General features: G+C 41.8%; 1 protein-coding gene and 1 long non-coding RNA gene across 3 annotated transcripts in view; one reads left to right on the top strand and one right to left on the bottom strand.

Moving 5' to 3' along the window:
• Positions 1–2,518: 2,518 nt before the first annotated feature.
• On the top strand, positions 2,519–3,491 carry LOC134215954 (uncharacterized). Of its 2 annotated transcripts, XR_009980389.1 has the most exons (4): positions 2,519–2,610; positions 2,671–2,784; positions 2,966–3,098; positions 3,155–3,491. It is a non-coding gene; the product is annotated as an uncharacterized LOC134215954 (long non-coding RNA). The 2 variants fall into 2 exon arrangements; XR_009980388.1 differs by having other exon boundaries at positions 2,671–3,098.
• A 4,549-nt stretch (positions 3,492–8,040) lies between these two features.
• The window catches only part of LOC134211770 (muscle M-line assembly protein unc-89-like), a 213,058-nt gene continuing 203,755 nt past the window's right edge, over positions 8,041–17,343 (bottom strand). Inside the window, exon 7 of the mRNA XM_062688993.1 lies at positions 8,041–8,682. Within this exon, the coding sequence (XP_062544977.1) occupies positions 8,216–8,682 (467 nt within the window). The 3' untranslated portion in view covers positions 8,041–8,215. The remainder of the gene's footprint in view (positions 8,683–17,343) is intronic.

Raw genomic sequence — 17,343 nt, 5'->3', positions numbered from 1 at the left:
GAACATGACTACTATTTCGAACAACTGGATTTAAATGACCGTTTCATCATTATTCGCGTGGTTCTTTCCACGGAAAATCGATGGAATTTTGAATTGTAGGACGCTAAGGCTCTGTCTCATTTAGATACTTAAACTTAAAAGTGACAGTTCGAAAATTAGCAAATAACCCAGTCATAAGAATGGCTGGTGCTACCCAGCAATTCAATAAGACATCGATGCAAAATGATTCGATATCTGTCAAAGTAATCTTGCTCTGCGAGCAGGGTTATTTGATAATTATTGAAATGTCACTTTTAAGTTTAATTTCAGTTTAATTCTCCAAATGAGACAGATCCTAAAAAGCCAATACTCGAAATATGAGTCACGGTCGGACTTTGAGTATATTTCTTTTATATTTGTAAGATGAAATTGTGTCGCTGATGCTGAATTTGTATGAACTCAACAAAAATAATTATTTTCAACATATTTTTGCTAATAAAAGTTGAATAATAATCACAGAATATTTGAAACAAATTTCTCCTAAATATCAGTGAAGGAGTAAAAGAACAATTTATAGAATGAAGCCTCATGAACCTATCTAATATTTTCTAATTTATTGGGTAAATTGAAAAGCTCAACTCTTCAGAGGAAAAATGGTGTTTGAAACTGTGTGATGTCTGAGGAATAGTTTCAAAAACTTGAATGAACGCAGTCTGTGATATGGGGCCGTCCACAAAGTACGTCACGCCTCTAGGGGGGAGGGGGGGTTCAGAGCAGCGTGACGATCCATACAAAAATTTTAGAGGTGTATTACAAAAAGTGTGACGAAGGGGGGAGGGGGGTTGAAAATCGCCGATTTTTGCGTGACGTACTTTATGGATCTTCCCTATGTGCACGAACGTTCAAATAATGTTCTCAATTTCCATGCATAGTTAGACAATGTTCTCGGTCCAGCTTCGAATTTGTAATTAGGTATTGTAGTTTGTGCCATATTTGATGTGATCGTGCTGGTTTTCCAAATTTTTGATATCCAAATTTCACGAAAAAAAAACTGGCGATCTATCTTCAATTTCGGCGTGGCCAGGAACAGTTAAACAAATTAAATATTATGAAAATAATAAATTCTTTCAATTCAAATAGTGACATACACAATCTCAGCGTACTTTATTCGTGCAAAAAAATGGATTCACTTTGCAATATTAAGGCTCTGTCTCATTTGGATAATTAAACTTAAAAGTGACAGTTCAAAAATTAGCAAATAACCCAGTCATAAGAATGGCTGGTGCTACCCAGCAATTCCAATAAGACATCGATGCAAAATGATTCGATATCTGTCAAAAGTAATCTTGCTCTGCGAGCAGGGTTATTTGATAATTATTGAAATGTCACTTTTATGTTTAATTTCAGTTTAATTCTCCAAATGAGACAGAGCCTAAGTTTGAAAATCAAATTGGTACTAATAATATTTAAAAAGAGTACATATAACCTTTCTCTCTGAAAAAGAAGAGTACGTAATTTTTCTGCCTCGTAAAGAGTACATGTACTCTTAAAAGAGTACGTCTGGTAACACTAATCGAACTAAACGATGCAGGCGTAGCACTTCGGCTGCAGAAGCAACATCATATTCGACACTCATTTGTGTATCTCGATGAGGACTACTATGTCCCCGTGTACGTAGATGGCCCCACTACCACCGTGCGATTACATGATTTACCTCCTCGAATGTCCAGCAATATCATCACTCAACACATGGAGCAGTACGGTAAAGTAGTTTCCATACACAACGAGGTGTGGAAGAACTTTTTCCCCGGAATTCCGAACGGAGTTAGAGTGGTACGACTGCGACTGGAAAAGCAAATACCGTCCCATATTGTAGTCGACAATGAGCCCACATTCGTTACACTTCGAAATGAAAATAAAATAGCAAAATCGAATCCGAAAGTAATCAGCGCAGCACCAACGTCAATCAAAGGTATTCCGAACGAAGAGCGGAGAGCTGATACACAGAACAAAGGCGACAAGCAGAATAAAATAACAAGGAGCAGGAGGAGCTGATTCAAGTGAAGACGATCGAAACAACGACGACAGTGATAGCGAAAACTAAAATAACAACGAGCTTCAATCTGGAGCTGCAACAACTAAGAGAAGGTTGTCGACTGGAACGAACGAAACGAATTCTGAGCAAGATAGTGAAAGAGCATACGAAGATCAGAGTTGTGAAGACAAGCAGGAACTCCGCCAAGGAAGCTTTCCTGACCCAGGATGGAAAATATACAATACTAGATCTAAGAAAAAATGAATTTAATTGTAATGTTTTGAAATGTCGTACGATTGTGGGAGGGAATATTTTTACGTGACATGAATACACTTAGGGAGCGTCCACAAATTACGTAACGCTTAGAGGGGGGAGGGGGGGTTGAGCGAAGTGTGACGATCCATACAAAATTTTCAGATGTTTCATACAAAAAGTGTGACATAGGGGGGAGGGGGGTTAAAAATGACCAATTTTTGCGTTACGTAATTAATGGATCTTCCCTTAGGGGTGTAAAATGTCCAAAATAAAACAAAACAAAACAAAGCTACCATAGCCAGCCGCACACCACAACTCGATTCTGATCTATACGATCAAGAGTAAGTTGATAATAGTGGAATTTCGATGTGTTATTAATCACTAACGCTTTGTCCGGACAGATAACGAAAGTACCAGGGGGAGAAGGCGGAGCAGTGAATCCCTACCCCGACATGTGCTGGTTCTAAAATGTAAACAACAGTGTTAATTCTCTACCACCTTTTTGTTATGGCGAGGTAATTTTTACGCACACTTTTGTTTTCGATATTTTATCAAAATTAAACACTCAATCATGCAGCAATATAACGATGTGGTATGCTTGAGATACCTGCTTGATTAAAAAGACTCGAAAAAGAATTTATTTGCAGTAACTAACTGAACATAAAAATGTTTGTATTAACGATTACGCCCTAACAGTGGCTCTAAGCTTAGATGCAGAGTACACGAGCTTTGTTCGCCAGTGACAGGCGTATGGGGCCCTTGGAAAGAACTCGAGAACCAAAACATCACTCCACGAGAGTACATTTCGGAGAGAAGGCACCGCCACAGGGTAAGCGCTGCACAACATGGTTTGTGGAACGACATCTAATCAACGTTTCTCGATAGGGCTTTATTTACCACTCACAGATTGCTCTCTCGTCGCCGCGGGCTCAGAGTGGGCAACAACTGGTGTAGAGCGCTATTGGGCGAAAGCTCTTAGGTCGGACGACACGCCGGGTGCTACGGACTGAGAGCCACAAACCCCAAACACTTCACTTCGAAGCGCAAGCAGAAGTTCCACGAACACGGGCGAGCAGCCGAGTAACCATTGCCGTAGTGGTCGAATTGAAAACCGGACCGTCTGTCTCATCTAGAGGAACGGCGCTAGCTGCACTCGTCGTCGCTTTAGAACTGGGTACCAGCGTCGTGAACCGAATCACCATCTGTTCGCCCATGAGCACGTCACTAGGGGTCGTACACTAATTACGTAAGCACTTATGGGGGGAGGGGGGGTCGGCTATTGTCTTACGCTCCATATAAATAAAAAAAAAATTGTGTGGGAAAAATCTTACATGGGGGGGAGTGGGGGTTGAAAAAACCAAAAAAAATGCTTACGTAATTAGTGTACGGCCCCCTAGTATATCGCTACTTGTGAGGAACGGAAAGTCCCTGTAGCGATGCTGTCAATTTAGATGAACAAAGGTAATAATTGAATTTTTGTTTAAAAAAGGGCCATAATAATTTTAATAAATTATTGTTCATAATAGCAGAAGCACAGAGAAACAGACGTCTCACTTAGAACAAATTCAAATCAAAATCATGGGCACGAAAACATTGTCGCCCAATGCTAAAATCTCGGTGAGTGGCCAAGCGGCAACCAGATGGCGGTAGTGTGCAAACGTCAAACACAAGCAAAATCGATGAAAGCGCCATCGGTGGCCGATTGACCACCTACAAAAAGTTAAATAAACCGCTAAAAAGGTGTACGATGGAACATAAGTTGAGTGAGACGTCTGTTTCTCTGTGGCAGAAGATTTTGAACTTCCGGAGCGTAACAAGTCCATGAGAAGGGGTTACGACAATCATTTGTTACTAAGAGTACGATAATGGAAAGATTTGACTACGGAGGATTGGCTGCTATTTTTTGACGGTTCGATTGGCGGCACATACCAATCCGCGTTTCTCTTATCAAGGCCTCTAGTCTGAAATGAAAAGTCTGGCATTGTGGGTGCTTTCTCTTTTTATCTTTTCGCTGCCAAAAAGTCAACCCAGACGGACAACAAGGAATGCAAATTATAGACACTATAGGTTCCATAGACGAGCGGAGACACGGTTGAGTCATTTCGATTAAGTGTGTTTTTGACGTCACCAGCCCGGTGGCATCCCTATCCCACACAATAGGTTTGTTTTGCAGCCAACATTGCGCGACCGTATCCCACTGACAGTTCTGTATCCTAATGAGAATCAAATGTGATGTTTGTAAACAAAACACATACCATCATGAATTTTATACTGAGATGTTGGCTACAGAAACATGGCGTCGTGCCAGGTGGCTGGACGTCACACGCTCCGTTGTTTTGATTGCAATTGTGACGTCATGTTCGTTTTGCTACACCAACTGACAGTTCGCTTGGCTACACTCGCCTTCGCCTCAGCTCGTCTATGGAATCTATATTGTACACGGTTAGAAAAAAGTACCTAATTTTAGGTACTTTTTTTTCTCTTGCATCTCCCTCCCTCTTCCCCTTGTTGTCATAAAATGAAGAGCAAAACCACTCAACAAGGGCATTAAAGTGTGGGAACCCAACGTTGAGTAATCTCAAGTTCAATCTCAAGAGTGAAATTTACCTAACTTTTGGTTAATTTCTATTTAAAATTAAGTATATTTTACTTACTATTAAGTGAATTTCACTTAATTTCAAGAAAAAATTACTTAATTTTGGGTTCCCACACTGAACCCCCGATTTGAGTGAAAAGTACCTAATATCAGAGTCTATTATATAGAGTTGCGCAAAGAGGATCTTCTTACTCTTATTCTGAATGATGCTCTTGATATTATGTTGAAAACTTTCATTTTTGTTCAACCCTTCAAGTGACTTCACGGGAGTGATCACTTTTAAAGCTTTTTAATTCGATAACCAAAGTCACCTACAGAGTGCAAACACGTGAGTTTCTTGTTTCAAACTTTATTGGGGGGTGTATTGAAGTTTTTTAAAGCTGTTTCTAGAACAAATCTAATACATTTCAATTCGTGAGTTTTAATTCGTCATAATAATCATCAGGCGATAACAATACTTCCGCCTTACCAACAATCATTTGTTTACTTTGCTCGATAGGTAGACGGTTTGACAGTTCAATAGGTAGATTTGGCTTCACTCTTTGCGTAACTCTATATACACAGACAAACAGACGTAACAGCTTGAACATTTTTTTGAAAAATCCATAGCTTAACTTCTCTACCACCATCTTGCGAGCATGTTACACGAAACAATGTTTCGTAAGACATTGTCACCAGAAGGCACTGGAGTGAAATGTCAAACTCGAGGGATTACGACGCTAGCGCATCTAGTTGTGAAACGCACAATTAATCAAATTCAAATTGATCGTTGAAGTGATGGTCGATGGTAATTTCTCTAGTGTTACGTCTGTTTGTCTGTGCTATATATTATAAATTCAGTAGAAAATCGAATTATGACCGCTATTGAAATTGGATTTTTCTCACAATCCATACTGTAGAATATACGATTACAAACTGTAAGAATAAATAAATTAAAAGCTAATCCGTTGTAATTAATGATTAGAAAAATCACATCCTTTCATTGATGCAATTTCTTGTGTTGTGTTTTTATTGGTCGAAAAAATATCATCCATTAACCAATCAGCGAGAAGCAGCCGGCAGCCTGTTTTGATTGGTTGAAAAAAATATCACCCATGAACCAATCAGCAAACAGCAGCCTGCAATGATCGGCTATAAAAAGAAGGGACCAAAACAAACCAGCTCATTCGTAATTCGGAAGCCGACCAGTGAAGATCAGCAGCAACAGCCAGTCCGGCGGGCGAGATATTCTATTCCCCTGCCATTTAGGGACCGTAGGCAAACCAACGCATTCGTGACTCGGACGCCGACCGAGGAAGAGGGCAGCCATTCCGGCTGAGGATTTGCGAGATCGAGCAAGATCATTTATTCCCTTGCCATTTAAGGCAAGGACCGCAGGCATACCGACTCATTCGTGACTCGGACGCCGACCGAGGAAGAGGGCAGCTATTCCGGCTGAGGATTTGCGAGACCGAGCGAGATCGTTTATTCCCTTGCCATTTAAGGCAAGGACCGCAGGCATACCGACTCATTCGTGACTCGGACGCCGACCGAGGAAGAGGGCAGCCATTCCGGCTGAGGATTTGCGAGACCGAGCGAGATCGTTTATTCCCTTGCCATTTAAGGCAAGGACCGCAGGCATACCGACTCATTCCTGACTCGGACGCCGACCGAGGAAGAGGGCAGCCATTCCGGCTGAGGATTTGCGAGACCGAGCGAGATCGTTTATTCCCTTGCCATTTAAGGCAAGGACCGCAGGCATACCGACTCATTCGTGACTCGGACGCCGACCGAGGAAGAGGGCAGCCATTCCGGCTGAGGATTTGCGAGACCGAGCGAGATCGTTTATTCCCTTGCCATTGAGGGCAAGGACCGCAGGCATACCGACTCATTCTTGACTCGGACGCCGACCAGGAAAGAGACCGAGACAAGAGAGACTGCAAACACTTGTCTTCCTTTGTGAACGCTTTCAGGATCCCTCTTGTGCAATCACAAGCAGCGTTCCTTAAAGTGCCGCTCTCAAGCCAAAATGATGACCAGTCACGACACATACGTTAAACCTAATTTCGGAAGTAGTGCGCTGTATAGCACATCACCAAATGAAAACAGCGCACCACTTCCGAAGTTAGGTTTAACGTACGAATTGTGAGAAAAATCCAACTTTGTTAGCGGCTATAATTCGGATTTGCACTGAATTGATAATATAATAGACTCTGCCTAATATTAGGTACTTTTTTCTAACCGTGTATATAATGGAACATACACACGGTCAAGCAGTTTGACCAACATTGACTCCACCTCCCGCTTATTTAAACATCCATCAAGTTTTACCAACAGGGGCACGAACAATCAATTTATTCGACCAACAATATCACACATGAACGACCGAAGCGCCAACTTGAGCACCAATCATCAAACAATATATGTATGGGGGTTTGTGCAACTTCACTACAAATGCTCAAACATGATCGGAGAACCTTGACTCCGCCCCCGACAACTCAAACAGAAATCAAACCGTTTTATTTTTTTCCAACCGAGCCGCCAACTGTCAAATGGTTGTTCGAACAACTTCACACACGTTCAAACAAAGTAGCAACCGAAGAGTTTTCTTGGGGGCGGAGTCAATGTTCGTCAAACTGCTTGACTGGTGTGTACGCTGCATAATGCAAACATACTTTTAAGATTAAGAATATAGATAGTGGAATATATAGATGAGCGAAGATAAATCCTCTGTCTTCAAACGAACTGTCAAACGTGTCTCCAAACGAGCATGACGTCACGATTTCAATGGAAACGTTAAGGGCTGTGACGTCATATGCGCGTGCGCACGGGCAAAAAAATCGACTCAGCCATGCTTTCGCTCATCTATAGATTCTACTATCTATAATTAAGAAGAAGCATTGACTGTACATAGCAAATCATTTTGAAAATTAAACTACGTGTATAATTGCAGCTAAACCCAACAACCGACTATAACACTCGATATTCTATTAAATTTAACTGAATTTCACAAGCAATCACGGTTTAAATTTATTTAGGTGTAAAAGAACAGTAAAATTGATTGAATGTTACGTTTTTGTGCATGCTTCGAATATGTGCATGAACATACATTTAAAACCATATTTTTTCTGTGTAGTATCCAAATAGAAAATTACAAATATTGAAGTTTGGATAGCTTTTTGAAAAATTAGCCAAATTTATAAAAGCTCTCAGTATTATTTATTATTTATTTTGAGATTTATATTCAAATATATTGGAATTTGTACTATAACTTATTGAGACTTTAATTTACCAAGCTAAATATAAACAATTCGCTACTCTAAGATGCATTTAAAACATGAATGATGGTCCCATTTCTATATTCACAGTCTTCACCATTCGTCTTCTTCTTCCTCTTCTTCTGTTGGTTCCTCTTGAACGATTTCTTCTTCAATAATTGGTTCTGCTACTGGTTCTGGCTCAGGTTCTGGTTCTGGAGTAGGTGGTTTTGGTATTATCCTTGGAGCTTCATTTTGAATAACTACATCACCCATCCTTTTCTTTTTAAGATGTTCGGATCGTAAACCTATTTTAACTTGCCGTATAACTTCTACTTTCCCCACTTCGTTTTTAGCCCTTAAGATGTATTTACCACTGTCTTTCAGTTGAGGGTTATTAATAATGAGAGTAGCATTAGTGATTTTTGTTCCAAGCTCGTAGTAATGCTGATTAAAGATTTCGAACTTTTCTGTGCTGTGTGGTATCACAATTCCATCGCATGACCATGTTAATGTAGGGACTGGATTTCCTCGCACGCGTGTTTCCAAATGAAGGTCATTGGTTGTTGGATGATAAGACTCTGCGTGAGAAATAAAATACATATTATTTTCAATCGTGTAATCAATTTAGTAGAAGTGGTCAAATAAGTCATTTCAAAGTACATCATGTTACTACGGTATGACTTGGTATTACACCTGTCTAAAATACGAGTTAAGCAATAAAGCAACAGAATTCTATTTAATTTCACAGGTTTAAGCTTGAGGTTAAACCTAATTTTGTTTTTAAAATAATTCACACGTCGTTTGGTGGTGATTTGGTAGTGGTGGTCATTTCAGAGGATCAAACTTGAGCTTAAACATAATTTTGTTTTTAATATAATTCACATGTCATTCGCTGGTGAGGCACTGGTTAATGCGCTGCACTAGGTTAGCACTAGAAATACTCTAATAATCAATGGTTATAGGGTTACTAGTAAGCAGAATGTTTTGGGAGTAGGAGTTTTGTCGCCAGGAGTGGATGAAATGTGTCGTGTGTTTCATTTAAAAAGAGGGTGATAAGCTGGACTGTAGAATCTACTGCTTAATCGCATTGCTGAACCCATCTACAAGATACTTCCTCATTTTCTATACCGTTGACTTGCACAAATTTCAAGAGAGTCATGAGCGAACATTCTACTTATTATATACGATCTTATGTTGACTGGGTGCGCAACGCTGGATGGCGCTTTAAGATGAAACCAAAAATTCATTGAAGTTTGGGGTCTCTAGTGACCAATAAAGGTAACAAAATTTTTCGAAAAAATTGGAACGCGGCTTTAAAATCCAAGACGCAAGTTTGTATGGAAAACTAGGGATGGTCAAGACAAACGATATTTTAGTTACTAGATAAAGATTGTCGCTTCGGTTCTCTTCGTTCTACTGTCCGGAACATGTTGGGTACCAAGCTGTCAAATCGTATGGATTTTCCTTCTTTGACATTTAGCTCCCCTATCCTTGCCAGCAAAAGATGTTCCGGACAGCGACGACAGCGACAATCTTTATCTAGTAACTAAAATATCTTTTGTCAACACATGAGAAATATCAAACGTCGCTGGTTGAACAAAATTAATTGCAGGAGAGCAGATGTGGAAAAGCATTTGTTTGACCTTGAAGAACTTTACGATCGTCTCGCGTGTGCAGGTCATGCTCTGGATGATGCAATGAAGATTGCTATGTTATTGAGAAGTTTACCGGAATCGTACGGTGGCCTCGTGACGGCACTGGAAAGTCGGCCGGAGGCGGACTTAACCATGCCTTTAGTGAAACAGAAGTTGCTGGATGAATACCAGCGGCGGTCTGATCATAGTGCGGGTTCTGGTGAGTCAGCCATGAAGCTACAGTGGAAAAAGCAACAGAAACAGAAGGTGTGCTATCAGTGTAAAAAGCCGGGTCATTTCCGAAGAGATTGCCGTGAGCTGCGGCCGAAGAGAAGTGATGAAAGTTCTAGAAGCGGAAGGGCCGATAAAGTGAAAGTGAAGAAGGATAATGCGAATGTGAAGCAGACCGTTGAAAAACAAAATCCGATCTGTTTTACGATCGGCAGCGGTCGACGGAAGGACTGCTGGTATATCGATAGTGGCTGCTCTTGTCACATGACGAACAACCGAGCATTCTTTACGGTCGGACGATAACAAGTGCGTTGAAATGGTATTGGCAGACGGTTCAGTATCAAAGTCCAACGGAATGGGCAAAGGCTTTGTCCAATACGTAGATTGCGCAGGAAACGTTTTTGAAGTAAAGCTCAGTCAAGTGTTGTACATTCCGGCGTTGGACTGATTTCCATCCGCAAGTTGACACAGAAAGGTTTTGCAGGGTATTTTCTGGGGTTGAACTGTTCGATACTGAGTGAAGCTGGCAAGACGGTTGCATTAGGTGAAATGCACGGAAGCTTATTCATCCCAGAGTCTATTATATAGAGTTGCGCAAAGAGGATCTTCTTACTCTTATTCTGAATGATGCTCTTGTTATTATGTTGAAAACTTTCATTTTTGTTCAACCCTTCAAGTGACTTCACGGGAGTGATCACTTTTAAAGCTTTTTAATTCGATAACCAAAGTCACCTACAGAGTGCAAACACGTGAGTTTCTTGTTGCAACTTTATTGGGGGGTGTACAGTAAACGTTCGCTAATTGGGGTTTTTCTAGTTGGGGCGCTTTTTAGTTGGGGGTTCGCTAATTGGGGCGAAACCCAATTAAAAAGCAGCTAAACGTCAGAATACGATTTCAAAAACGAGTTGACGTTTTGTTTCCGTGTTTGGCGGGATCGATATTTTGTGGCGCGTAAAATTTTCCTTTGTTCAATGCAAAAAGTAAACAACATTGACGCTTGTCAAAACGCCCCAATTAGCGAACGGCATTCGCTAGTTGGGGTGAGGTCGTGCCCCAATTAGCGAACGATCACTGTATTGAAGTTTTTTAAAGCTGTTTCTAGAACAAATCTAATACATTTCAATTCATGAGTTTTAATTCGCCATAATAATCATCAGGCGATAACAATACTTCCGCCTTACCAACAATCATTTGTTTACTTTGCTCGATAGGTAGACGGTTTGACAGTTCAATAGGTAGATTTGGCTTCACTCTTTGCGTAACTCTATATATAATAGACTCTGATTCATCCTGAAGACCGTGGAAGTCGCCAGACTAAGTAAGGAGGTGCATCATACGAAGAACTGTCAACATGTTTGGCATTGCCGGTTAGGGCACAGAGATCCGGCAGTGCTTGATCGCCTGAAGACATGCGGAATAGCAGAAGATATCCAGGTGCAGGATTGCGGATTGCGACAAGTGTGCGAAACGTGTCTAGAAGGTAAGCTCCCTCGTTGTCCATTTCCTAGCGTTTCCAGTAATAGGGCCAGTCGAATCCTCGACCTGATCCACACCGATGTCTGCGGACCCATGTCAAATACCACTCCAGGAGGAAATCGTTATCTGTTGACGTTAATTGATGACTTCAGCCGATAAACCGTCGTATGTTTGCTGGTCCGGAAGTCAGATGTAGCTAACTGCATCAAGTGCTACGTTGCCCACGTCAAAACACGGTTCGGTCGAGCCCCGTGCGTCATCAGATCGGATGGAGGCGGTGAATACTGCAATAAAGAATTACAAATGTTCTACTCAGCTGAAGGGATTCAGGCACAATACACAACAGCGTACTCCCCGCAGCAAAACGGTGTTGCGGAGCGTAAGAACCGCACGCTACAAGAGATGGCTTCCTGTATGCTGCTCGACGCAAATCTGCCCAAGAAGTATTGGGGTGAGGCTGTAATGACCGCAGCCTATGTGCAAAATCGGCTGCCTTCTAGAGTGATCGATAAAACCCCATACTAGAAGTGGTGTGGGCGTCCACCTGTATTGAGTTATTTCCGCATATTTGGTAGTCCGGCTTATGTCCACATTCCAGCGGTGAAAAGATCCAAACTCGATGCCAAGGCCCGAAAGTTGATTTTCGTCGGCTATTGTGAAGATCGGAAAGCGTACCGGTTCGTGGACCCTGATACCGACACAATAACTTTCAGTCGCGATGCACAGTTCATAGAACAGCGCAATGGTTCCCACGAAATGAAACCGGACGAATATGAAAATATCGGAGATGATGGATGGACGCAAGCAGCTGGAAGTTTTAGCCAGGAGGAGTCGAGTGGACACGAGGAGCTACCTGAAGAAAATCCAAACAATCGTCATACGTCCCCGTTGAAGCAAAGAGAGCAGCCAGCAGAAGATGAACATATTGATGAGTCCGAAGATGAGTTTTACGGCTGGGACGACCAAGAGGAAGGTATCCCTCCCTAGCGGAAAGAGAAAAGATCAACAAGAGGAGTTCTCCCGCGACGATTCGAAGATTTTGTTGTGGATGTTGCGATGGTCGTAGAAGGGGATCCTTCGTCGTATGAAGAAGCTATGGAGAGTTCGGAAAGTGGCTTGTGGAAATCAGCAATGTACGAAGAATACGACTCACTGATGAAAAATAGCACGTGGACCCTGGTTGAACTACCCGCAGGGCGGAAGGTTATAGGTAGTAAGTGGGTGTTTAAGAAAAAAGAAGACAGTGCTGGGAATGTTAGAAAGTTCAAAGCCCGACTAGTAGCACAGGGCTTCTCGCAGAAATTTGGTGTTGACTATGATAATGTTTTCGCTCCTGTTGCTACACAAACGACTCTGAGAACGCTGTTAAACCTAGCTGGAAAGAAGAAGATGAAAGTGCGCCATCTAGATGTGAAAAGTGCCTATTTGCATGGTCAGCTAAGAGAGGAGTTGTACATGCAACAACCAAAAGGTTTCGTACGGCGTGGTGAGGAAAAATTAGTGTGTCGTCTCCAGAGAAGCCTTTACGGACTGAAACAAGGTGCCAAAGTGTGGAACGACACGATTCGTACAATTCTCGAAGAAATCGGGTTTCAGCAGTCGCGGGCAGATCCGTGTTTGTTCACGAAAAGTGTAGGCGGAAAGCTGGTGTATTTGCCGATCTACGTTGACGATATAATCGTTGCAAGTGAAGTTGAGGAGGAGATTGACCAAATCGAGAAACAGCTGAAAAAGAAAGTGAAAGAAGCTGGAAAGAAGAAGATGAAAGTGCGCCATCTAGATGTGAAAAGTGCCTATTTGCATGGTCAGCTAAGAGAGGAGTTGTACATGCAACAACCAAAAGGTTTCGTACGGCGTGGTGAGGAAAAATTAGTGTGTCGTCTCCAGAGAAGCCTTTACGGACTGAAACAAGGTGCCAAAGTGTGGAACGACACGATTCGTACAATTCTCGAAGAAATCGGGTTTCAGCAGTCGCGGGCAGATCCGTGTTTGTTCACGAAAAGTGTAGGCGGAAAGCTGGTGTATTTGCCGATCTACGTTGACGATATAATCGTTGCAAGTGAAGTTGAGGAGGAGATTGACCAAATCGAGAAACAGCTGAAAAAGAAAGTGAAATTGTCGTCACTAGGTGACGTTAGTTGTTTCCTCGGAATACGCATCAGCAGAGATGAAGACGGGTTCTATGCGATGGACCAAAAGAGTTACATTTCGAAGATTTCTGTCAGGTTTGGACTGGATCGCGCGAAAGGTTCAAATGTCCCGTTGGACATAGGGTACTACCGGAGTAGAGAAGGCAGTAAGGCGTTGCCAGACAACAAGCAGTACCATTGCCTTGTTGGAGCGTTACTCTACGTGGCAGTGAATACGCGGCCCGACATTTCGGCAAGCGTGTCGATCCTCAGCAGACGAAGCAAAGAACCGACTGAAGCTGATTGGTTAGAGTTGAAGCGAGTTGTTAGATACCTAACGAAGACGATGGAGTACAAACTAAAACTTTCGTGCAACGTTGATGATCGTTTCAAGCTCATTGGATACAGCGACGCTGACTGGAGTAGTGATACTGGGGACCGCAAATCAAACTCCGGCTATGTGTTTCAGATAGGAGGAGCGACAATCTGCTGGGCAAGCCGCAAGCAAACAAACGTGGCGTTGTCCAGTATGGAGGCAGAGTACGTTGCGCTGTCCGAGGTCTGTAGAGAGTTGCTATGGCTTCGGAAACTTCTGGAAGACTTCGGGTTGAACCAACAAGAGCCGACATCTGTATTCGAGGACAACATCAGTTTCATCGACTTTATATCTGTAGATCGAACATCACGGCGTTCCAAACACATTGATACCCGAAGATTCTTCGCCAAGGATTTATCCGACAAAGGATTGGTAACCGTTCGCTATTGCCCATCCGAGTCTATGGTTGCCGACATATTAACTAAACTGCTCGGCTACATCAAGCAGCAAAAGTTTGCAACCATGATGGGCCTTATCGGTGGCATTAGCCGCTGACGATGTCGAGGAGGAGTGTCGGCAGAACGACATCTGTCCCCATACCTATGGGCGGCACTGACAGCAGCCACCACATATATAGTAGAAAGAGAAAGAGTAAATACATTATCCCTCAGTCCATTGTAATACGCCGAAGAATAAACAAGTGTTAATCGTTCGCTCGAGTTTGTCATTGCTCACGCGGTTTCTGAAAGAGTCCCGGGTTGTTTCCCTTGTTCCCGTCGGTATTGATTCTCCTGGTGATTCCGCTGCCTACCTGTTTGTCGTGACTAGTGTTTGTCCTTCAGAATAACGTCGGAAAATTATTGAATCTTTGATGTGTGGAATCCCAATATTATCGCATGGATGTTGATGAAATTGGAATAATCTTAGCATTTAACAATCATATCGCAACCGTTTTTCAAGAGATTCTGAGGAAGGCTGAATATACATTGATTTTATTTTCATAAATTCATAAATAGCATTGGGGACGGATTTTATTTTACCGTTTATCGACAATATTTTTACGTATTTTTCCTAGTGTGCGATGGTTATGACTGGCTGAATTATGGTTGAAATAAAAATCTTGTACAGTTATTAACAAACTGTAGTTTGACAGATCGACTTATTGAATAAGAGTCCAATTATGATTCATATTCAGCAATAAGTTTATTTATGTTATGCGTTGAGTGAGCCATATCTAACAAATCAAGGATGGTGCGGATGACAACGTTACCGGCAGATGATAAAATGACAGCAGTTCGAAATTTTAAAATGATCATATGAAAATAGCAATTTCTTTAAAATACGTTCATTGGAGATCTTAATGATGTTACCTTCTATGTGTTATTATTTTCGAAGAATTCACATGTGGCTGAATTGAGGTTTAGTAAAATGCTTATTAAAGGTTTAACGAATCAGTTAATAAAGTTGTTTTTCGAAATGAGATATTGTATTTGTATACTGCTGCTAACCGCAAGTCGAGCACATCTGTATATGGGCCTCCATATACAGATGTGCTCGACTTGCGGTTAGCGGCAGTATAACTTCGCCAAAATTGTGTGAACAAAGTTAGAACAGAAGTTGTGATAAGAAATAGTACAGACATAATTCAACACAGCGCTGAATTAAATCATCACACTGATGTTAGTTTAACTAGTGAATGTTTGTTGGGAAACTCTTGTTCTATTCATACCGAATCAGTTGTTTGTAGTATGTTCGAAATGTGTAGTGTAGTAAAGTCCCTTTTATTCAAACGAACATGTTCCACAAGTGACGTTTACTACTGAAAATGTAGTAAAGTTGAACTTACTATTTTTTATTCATACGACCCAATGTATCCACACTTGATTTTGCACAATTCCGGTAACAACATTTTGTTTTGCTATTCAGGTCGTCACCTATTGTTCCACCCAAGCCACTACTTTGCGCGAATAGGATAAGTTGTTGGACCGTGTCTGTTGCGATAGGCTTAGTGGGAGTTCTCTTAGCAAATCAACCAACTTTAACTTAGTTGTGATCAGGTTAAAGCTAAAAAGTAATTTTATTCAAAAGAGGTTTAGTATTCAATTTAGCAAGTTCACTTACATTTCAGTCTCCTCATAAAGTTTCAATACCTGATTCACAACAATATTTCTTATTTGATTTCTTCAAAATTATACAAATTCACCTTTATAATAATCCTTCACAATAAATTTACTAAAACTTTTGATGCAGCTCACTTTACTTATATCTGTTTACTGTCTGTTTATATTTTCATTTTTGCTCGATGATAATAGTTTGACGGTCACGCTTTTCGGATCGTCCGTTGTACGTAGAGTCGCTCAGTCGCTAGCAACTGTGGTAACTGATAACTGGTACAAGGGGCTGTTGCGGCGAACATCCTCCCCCTCGTGTCGCCTTAACTTCCGGTTAGGTGTCACCTCTTTCTGCTACGTCCAGCACAGCCAGCTTCGTCACTGGTCTTTTCAAAATACCAGCAGTTGTCTCCACATCTGCTCGACGCGCAACTCCGTTCTTTCATGGAGTTGTTAGGATTACTCGTCCACGAACCCATCGGTTCCTCACATTCTCGTCGACCACAAGAACTAGATCTCCTACTTTGATCGATAACGACGTTAGAAATTGTCTAATGTATGTTTGTCCATGTTCCAACTGCACCTCAACGCCATTCCAGCATCCACCGGTAGCTTCTCTGGTTCCCGTACGCCATTGGAACTCAGCAACAAAAAGTGGTTGGGCGTCAGCGATTCCTGACTGACTGTTTCTAGTGGTATAAACGTTAGCGGTCTTGAATTGACCATGCTTTCTGCCTCAGCTAATACCGTTGCAAACGGCTCGTCATCTAACTTACGCTTTAGTGGAATTACGCTTAGTGCTGATTTCACTGCACGTATCATTCTTTCCCAGCAACCCCCCATATGAGGAGCAGCTGGCGGGTTGAACCGCCATTGAGTTTGGGAATTCGTGAATGTGCTTCCCAGTTCAGTGTGAATCCTGCTTATCTCATCCTGAAGATCCCGGTTCGCTCCTACAAAATTCGTTCCATAGTCGGAGTAGATTTCCCGAGGCGATCCCCGTCGAGCAATGAACCGCCTTATCGCCCAAGCAACCAGAAGTTCAGATTTTACTTAAATTTACTCTTAACCGAACTAATTGGTTCACTATGGTTCACATTAAGTTCCAAGCATCCTAAACGGAACTTTAAAGTTCACTTTTACGCTCCCACCATACGAAAAAATACTTAAAATGAGAGCTGATTAAGCCAAAATAGCCCTTCTTATCCGAACTTCTGGTTGCTTGGGCGCCTTCTTGCACGCATCGATGGATAAACTGGCAACTACTTCAAGGTGAATAGTCCTGATCGTGAGACAAGTGAATAGACAAACCCATCTCTTCACTGCACTTTGACCCACTTTT

This window comes from Armigeres subalbatus, chromosome 2, assembly GCF_024139115.2.
Source record: "Armigeres subalbatus isolate Guangzhou_Male chromosome 2, GZ_Asu_2, whole genome shotgun sequence".
Lineage (NCBI taxonomy): Eukaryota > Metazoa > Arthropoda > Insecta > Diptera > Culicidae > Armigeres > Armigeres subalbatus.
Note: the sequence above shows the minus strand (reverse complement) of the source record. Positions and strands in the feature narration are given on the sequence as shown.